This window comes from Cornus florida, unplaced genomic scaffold (assembly GCF_030987335.1).
Source record: "Cornus florida cultivar Cherokee Brave unplaced genomic scaffold, ASM3098733v1 CherokeeBrave_3.0.0_Hap2_Chr05, whole genome shotgun sequence".
Lineage (NCBI taxonomy): Eukaryota > Viridiplantae > Streptophyta > Magnoliopsida > Cornales > Cornaceae > Cornus > Cornus florida.
In genome coordinates this window covers 82,312,867-82,321,108 of record NW_026775575.1, presented here as the reverse complement: position 1 = coordinate 82,321,108, position 8,242 = coordinate 82,312,867, and the positions used below count along the sequence as shown (strand labels likewise).

The 8,242-nt window shown below is 32.7% G+C and overlaps 1 protein-coding gene across 1 annotated transcript; it reads left to right on the top strand.

Annotated features, from left to right (window-relative positions):
• Positions 1–3,783: 3,783 nt before the first annotated feature.
• On the top strand, positions 3,784–7,834 carry LOC132307189 (vacuolar cation/proton exchanger 3-like). Its single transcript, XM_059804879.1, has 11 exons — positions 3,784–4,126; positions 4,245–4,312; positions 4,464–4,492; positions 4,733–4,929; positions 5,076–5,288; positions 5,505–5,633; positions 5,802–5,918; positions 6,030–6,083; positions 6,217–6,333; positions 7,381–7,471; positions 7,610–7,834. The coding sequence occupies exons 1-11, from the start codon at positions 3,860–3,862 to the stop codon at positions 7,675–7,677; spliced, it is 1,350 nt and encodes a 449-aa protein (XP_059660862.1). The 5' UTR covers positions 3,784–3,859; the 3' UTR covers positions 7,678–7,834.
• Positions 7,835–8,242: the final 408 nt, after the last annotated feature.

Genomic DNA, 8,242 nt, shown 5'->3' with positions numbered 1-8,242 from the left:
GGGAAGAGTACCCAAGGTTACCAAAAATAGTACCCAGGAGCAGATTACCCAAGGGTACTAAAAAGAGTACCCAAAGGAAGATTACCCAAGGGTACCAAAAATAGTACCCAGGGAAGAGTACCCAATGGTACTACAAATAGTACCCAGCCCAGGGGCAGAGTACCCAAGGGTACAAAAAATAGTACCCAGGGGCAGAGTACCTAAGGGCACCAAAAATAGTACATAGGGAAAGATTACCCAAGGGTATCAAAAATAATACCCAGGGGCATAGTACCTAAGGGTACCAAAAATAGTACACAGGGGCAGAGTACCCAAGGGTACTAAAAATAGTACCCAATGGAAGATTACCTAAGGGTACCAAAAATAGTACCCAATGGAACAGTACTCAGGGCAAAAAAAAAAAAAAAAAAAGTTACTGTTCACATGAACAGTACTCGCGGGCACTGTTTCCGAGGGAACAGTGCCCAGGGCTTAAAAAAAAAAAATTACATTCTCAAAGCTAGACGAGCAAGCTTGGGAATGGGGGGCAACAGATAGGGAAAAATAAACCTTACCTACCTTGACCAGCCACCATACCTTTTCGACATATTTCATTATCAGAGATAAAGATTTCTATCGGATAAGAATGATAACATTTCTTATCCATGATAATAAATTACGACGTAGTTCAAAAGGGTAAGGATAACCTGGGTACAATTTGAAAAAGTCAAAGGAGTAAATCATATCCCCGATAAATCTGGCAACAAACGATCTCCTTTGATCTCGCACAAGCGGATCTCCTGCGGGACCAATTTGATTCCAATCGACAGTCATAAATAGGGCACCGAGCCGTTAAAGAAGGTACGAGAAAAAATCCCTAAACAGAATATTACATAATTATTATGTGATACGATTATAAGTAGTAACTTGATTGTCGGAGGGTTCTCGGTTGGCACCTTACCAGTGCCATTCGAGGTGACGTCCCTTTATTTTGTAGGTAAATACCGTCGTTTCGAGTTATGAGAATTTTCGCATCAACAAAAATATTTGTTCCAAATTCTCTCTCTCTCTCTCTCACACACACACACACACACACACACATATATATATATATATATATATATATTTTTTTTTTTTGCCTATCATGGACAAAAGTAAACTAGAATTGGATTCCACTGTTTGATTGGATGTAGGTATATCTGAACTTCCCAGCAATTATTATAATATGGCAACACTCTGATTCTTTACTACGAGGCCTTGAAAATTCTAGGAAACTTCTGGTTTTAGATTACTGCAGCGTGGTCCCTCGACCAGAACAATTTCAATTCCATGGACCCCAATGAAATCATGGCTACTGAAATACTCCGTATATATACACACACATCCAAAAAAGAAAAAAATAATGTTCAAAACAAATCATATGATTATCATTAGAGTGCATGTACTATAATCTCAGGTAAGAATCTAAAAATTCATAGATACACACACGTCCAACAAAGAAAAAACATAACGTTCAAAATAAATCACAAGATCGTCATTCAGAGTGCATGTATCTGTAATCTCATGTACGAATCTAAAAATTCATAGATACACACACATTCAATAATAAAAAAAATAATGTTCAAACAAATCATATGATCATCATTCAGAGTGCATGTATATGTAATTTTAGGTTCGAATCTAGAAATTTATAGGGGAAGATTTGTATAGAGGTTTTTTTTTTAGTGAGGACAAATTCAAAATTTAATGAACATGAATATAAAAAAATACAAATTTAGAAGTATGAAATGCAATAACAAACTGTAGATCAGTGCCTGTGCAATCTGTTTATATATACTGGCTAGTAATTATACATCAAAATAGATGTAGTTCTCGTTTTTCTTCCCTTTTTCCCTTTTTGATCTTAATAGCTTGAAAATTTTGATGCCCGACAAAATATTGAATCAATTTTGGAAAATATTTCTTTTTGACAGTTACTTAACTAGAGGATACAAATTAATCTAGATTGGTCTGCTATATATCACAAGTGGTTTTAGAATAGCGAATTAGTCACTTACCAAAAAAAAAAAATAATTTACTTGTCTATTATATAAGTTGATTTTTCATAATTTATTTAAATATACGTTGTGGTTGACAATATTAAAATGTGTGAATGAAATAATATTTAGTCGTAACTCCTCTCCTTAAAGTAAAGAGAAGGGCCCAAAGAAGAAAAAACTGAATAAAAAAACATTTTGGGTTATAATTTATAAACTTTATTATTCATGTTTGAAATCACAAGGCAAAAGCTCTTCAGCTTTTTTAGAAATCAACCTTCACTGAATTTTCTAACAATATGATTTATAAAATCTAAGCACAATAATTGAACATTTGCATTAATGCCAAAATTTGTCATTTCCAGGAGTTTTCTTTTATCAATAATGTACATTTGCATTTTTTAAAATCACTATCTAAATAGGAAAAAAAAAATAAAATGAAACACATATTTATATATTATATTGCATGTATTCCATTCATAGCATTTCTGTATTAATCTTTATGAATTTGAGACCTCACTTTTTGAACTTATTGCTCACAATTGCATGACTAACAAATTTCAACAACGTAGTTCGTCATACTTAACTATATTTACTGACACACAAAACACACTCGCATATATATAGATGTCACTTATTGGAATAAACAAACAGTGACGAATTTCTTGTTACAAGTCTTTTTCATATATAAATTGTTATTACTATAATTTCTCAGCTATTTATATATATATATATATATTCACAAGCTAGTAGTGATTGTGATGGCATATCAGCATCATGATCTTATACAATGCTGCGTTCATTGAAACGAAACTATGTGCGTGGCTATTAGTTAGTTGTGCAATTGAAGCCAAAGCCAATATAGCAGTTTGTCGATCATTTGATTATGTTTTTATACCGACACTGAAATTGTTAAGAAGATCAGAAAACAAGGAAATTAAACTCTGTACTGACTATTTATTTCCTAAATTTATACACACTAGTGTGTGTGCGTGTATATATATATATATATATATATATATATATATATATATATATATATATCCTTATCTCAAACAGCCACATCATTCGTTTTGTGATACTTATCAATTTCCTTCTTGTACATGCCATCAGGGATAAATTATAACAGGTCTCGGATCACATGGCCCCTAACTATGTAATCAATTTTTTGATTGCATGTCATCTTTTTATTAGTCGAGATTACATGATTTAAGATCATATAATAATTTCTCACATAACTTGTCGTTTAGTGTTACTTCCTTATCAGGCAAAGTAGAAATCTTTCAAGTCCTTGTAAAAATAAAATTGGGTGAGCGAATTTCTTATCAATATATATATATACACACACCCATGCAAATTACATATCAACAAGTCATTAGCTCAAGCTTAATGGTATGACCTCTCCTTCCAATGAATAATTTGTGAAGCGCGTGTCAATCAATTAAAAAAAAAAAAAAAAACTAATTATATAACTTTGTGTACCTACTATTTACTGTGAAAGAAATGCTAACATGGTAACAACCGATTCAAAATTAGCAATATTGAATTGTATTTATAAGCACACGCATCAAATAGAATTGTACTGAAAATCGCATTTTTCAGCTGGTTGAAGTTTCTGTGCACTTTGCTTTCACGGTACGTATACTGGTCCATGCAAAATAAAGCAAACAAAATTTGCGAAAATTCCAGGAAATTTCAGCAAAAAGAAAGATTGTCCTATATATATACTCTTAACACTAGCAATACTTGTATATATATAGAGAGAAAAAGGGATAGCTAGAGAGAGTGCATGTGCTTTCCTCAACCACCCTTTCTAGTTTAATTGTTGAGAAGTGCATGAAACAATGGATTCACAGGAGAACTTGAACTTGGAAAATGAGGATTCAAAGGAGTTCAGCAAGGAGCACTACCCGGTCGGACGGACTGCAGCAACCATGTCGTCGTCTCTGTTGCGTCAGAAATCCGATCCAGCGCTTGTGGCGAAGGTTCGGTTTCGATTGCTCAGACTATTTCTCACCAACCTTCAAGAGGTGGTACTTGGGACCAAGCTTTGTGTGCTATTCCCAGCCATTCCTTTGGCTATCATAGCAAAGTCCTACAATTTTGGAAGAGTAAGTAGTTTTACTGACTTAGGACCAAAATTAGGTCTAGATTAATTGATTTAATAATAAGAAGATTGTTAAATAACTGTTATTTATTTTTATTTTTTTCAATGTACCAATTAAGCAGCCTTGGATATTTGCTATGAGTTTAATAGGACTTGCTCCACTTGCTGAACGGCTCAGCTTTTTAACCGAGTAAGATGGCAAATTTATTTGCTTAGTTTACATCTAGAGTGTATATATATATATATATATATATGCTACCTTATGTGATTTAATCTATGGACTCTTCTGACATTTTGTTTTTGCTCTTTCGATCCATTTCAATTCCTTGCCAAAACTCAAGACAAATTTCATACTTCACTGGTCCAACAGGTATATATATTTCTTGATCATCACTTTCTCATGCACCCTCCAAAAATAATACTCCGTATCTTATATGCACTAATTTCGTATTTTTATGAATTAATGACAATTTTTTTTTTCCCCCAAAGTTCAAACGGACGCATACATACCCGCGATATTGTGCCTATTAGGGTTCCAACACTCACCTCGATCCCCACTGGGAGGAGAGATCATAACCTAATGATGTTAATTTGTAATAATTAATTGCAGTTGGAGGGCTCTTAAATGCAACATGTGGTAATGCAACAGAGCTTATAATAGCAATATTTGCTCTTCAGCAAGAGAAAATACATGTGGTGAAGTACTCTCTTTTGGGTTCCATTCTTTCAAACCTTCTTCTTGTTCTTGGAAGCTCACTTTTATGTGGAGGTTTGGCCAATCTGAAAAAGGAGCAAAGATTTGACAGAGTAAGACATTATTAATCACAATAAAATAACATAAAATAAAATAAATCCGATATTAGCTTATGCTTGTAAATTCAACCATTTCACCATTAGGGTTTATTTAATCTGATCATTTATTTTGTTGATGTTCTTAATTTGCCATTCAACAGAAGCAAGCTGACGTGAACTCGCTCCTTCTCTTGCTCGGATTGCTTTGCCTTGTGCTGCCACTGTTGTTCAGATATGGGGTAGTGCCGGATGCTTCCACAGCCTCTTCAGTTCTTCACTTGTCCAGAGCAAGCAGCATTTTTATGCTTGTGGCATATATTGCATATCTCTTTTTCCAATTAAAAACCCACAGACAATTGTTTGAATCCGAAGAGGTGATTAACACTATGCTGCAAATTAAACAAACAACAAACAAAGCTATACTGAGTTAACTATGAATATTAATTTTGTCAGTAGTAATTCCATCAAATTTCAAGGGTTCACAATTCCATTTATCATGCATGTCAAATTTCAATTGTCAAAATAATAATAATAATAATAAAAATCAAATTATGGAATTTAAAACCTATATGCTTTATTAATATTGACAGGAAGGTGAAAATGATGATTTGGTTTCTGAAGAGAAGGCTGTGATAGGGTTTTGGAGTTCATTTATCTGGTTGCTTGGCATGACAGTTATCATAGCTTTGTTATCTGAATATGTTGTGGGCACAATAGAGGTATCTCTCTCTCTCTCTCTCTCTCTCTCTCTATATATATATATAAGTTTATGACCAAATCTTAATTAATTCCTTAGAAACCTATATATATATTATAAACATATAATTAAGCAAAAGCATAGCCTTTAATTTGTTAATTAATGGAATTATAATATTTGTTTCAATTAGGCTGCTTCAGATTCTTGGGGCATTTCTGTTAGCTTTATCAGCATAATATTGTTACCAATTGTGGGGAATGCTGCAGAACATGCTGGTTCAATCATATTTGCTTTCAAGAACAAGTTGGTATGATAAATAACTATGTATATATATATATATATGAAATATGATACTTAATTTTACACAATCTTGTCACACTCTGGATATATTGAACACTAATTTTTGGGTATCATGCAGGATATATCTTTGGGTGTCGCTTTGGGATCTGCTTCTCAAATATTTATGTTTGTGGTGAGACTCTAACTAATTATTTAAAAGGCCAAGAGGAAAAAAAAAAGAAAGAGAAGAAACTATATATATATATATGCATGATTATAAAAATTCCAAAATAAGGAATACTAACCATTTTGTTAATTGATTTCAGGTTCCTTTATGTGTGATCGTTGCATGGATAATGGGTGTCCATATGGATCTTGATTTCAATCTCCTAGAAACTGGTTCTCTTGCTTTCTCAATTATTGTCACAGCCTTCACTTTGCAGGTTCTGCGTATATTTGTCTCTGCAATTATATCTCTTATTGTTGTATATATATATGCGCTAATGGTTGCTTCAATGTCACAAATTAAAACCAGAAAAATGATAAGTAGTCCGAAAATCAGACTATATTTATTCTCTTGAATTTTATATCACAACTCTTAAAACACCTAGACATATTCTATTTTGAAGGCTATCTATAGCCTATACAAAACCACAAAACCACAAAACCAAGTTATCTCTGGAACCAGAGCTAGCTAGTCAGGGATGGCAATTTATTCCGATCCAACGGGTTTCTGCCCCGCCCCTGTCCTTAATGGGGTGGATTTAGTGGCCCCTAAATAAATTTGGAATCGAAATGGTAAAATAATTGAAAATCCGAAACGGGTTTGGGGTGAGGGCGGATGTAGTGATGAACCCGTCCCTCCCCCCGATTATATATGTACTTTTTAATTTTTTTTTAATATATAAAATATATATTTTATATTTTCCAGACTCTTGTTACTTTGTTGGAAATATCGTTTAATATATTAATATTTATTACTTAGTAATTTAAAAGTTGTACCAATTTATTTATTAGCCTAATTTGAAGTAGCATAACCCGCTCCGTCCCAACTGTGCCTTACAATTAATGGAGTATATATAGTGGAGTCGATATTTTGTCTACCAGAATAAGAACGAAAATGGTATAATAATTACAAATTCATTTTAAAGTAGGGGCAGAGTTGATAGATGTTATAATGATTGGATGGCTAGTCACTTCCAACGTACGTGTACAATCACCTTTAAATTATACGCATAAAGTAAAATCACTTTCAAAGTCTAGGTATCGACCAAACTCGGAGTACAGCACAAGACCAAGTCATGTTAGAGGGGCTTTATGCCAACTCAGCTATATGAAATAATACAAGATGGACACACAATAGTACAATTATTCTTGAAAAAGAGAGACCGATAACGTTTTGAATGCAACAATACATATATATACATATATAATGTATATATTGCCACCACTTCACATTCACCAGAGTTTGCATTTTCTGATTTCTGCAGGATGGAACTTCACATTACATGAAAGGAGTGATTCTTTGTCTGTGCTACACTGTTATTTCAGCATGTTTTTTTGTTCATAACTTTACACAAAGTAAGTGCATGCCTGCCCAAACTTCCAAAACCTGCATATATATATATATATATATATGCCTGCCCAAACTTCCAAAACCTGCATATATATATAATTTTAAAATAACTGATTTTGCTAATAATTTTGTCTTGTTGATAGATCAAACAACTGTTGTTGACATGGGATCAGTGAATTCATCATCATCTGGAGTGATTTGGGATACTTAGCTTGGCTTGTCATTTGTTCATCGATCAAGAATGATAAACAGCATTGGATACAGTTCATGTGGCGGATTAATTATTAAAAGTTCTCACTTGAGGGCAAGACAGTTTAAATAATTGTACTTTGATGAAATTCGGAATCATCTTTTTTTTTTTTTTTTTTTTTTTTTTTTTTAATAATAAAAAACAATAAACAAAGAAGAGAACAGAACTTCCCATTGGAGATGTGTTGTGTGCGTGTGTGTGTATATAAATATATAAATATTCTTGTATCTTTTAGTCAACTCTTTGTTTTTGATTTCTTAATGTGATGTGGCAGAAGTGCGATTAATTGCTTCATCTTTTGTAATAATCCATAAATAAAACCTTTCAACTTCATATAAATAAAACCTTTCAATTTCATATTTACTTTAAAATTCCTCTCGTTATTTTTGTTTCTGGGAGTCAATAGATCACCATCTTTGATCATTATAGCTATTAACAAATACCTATCAAAGTAATTGATGTATATTAATAATCAAAGACATAATATTTTATATATAATGAGGGATACACAATCTAATTATATACT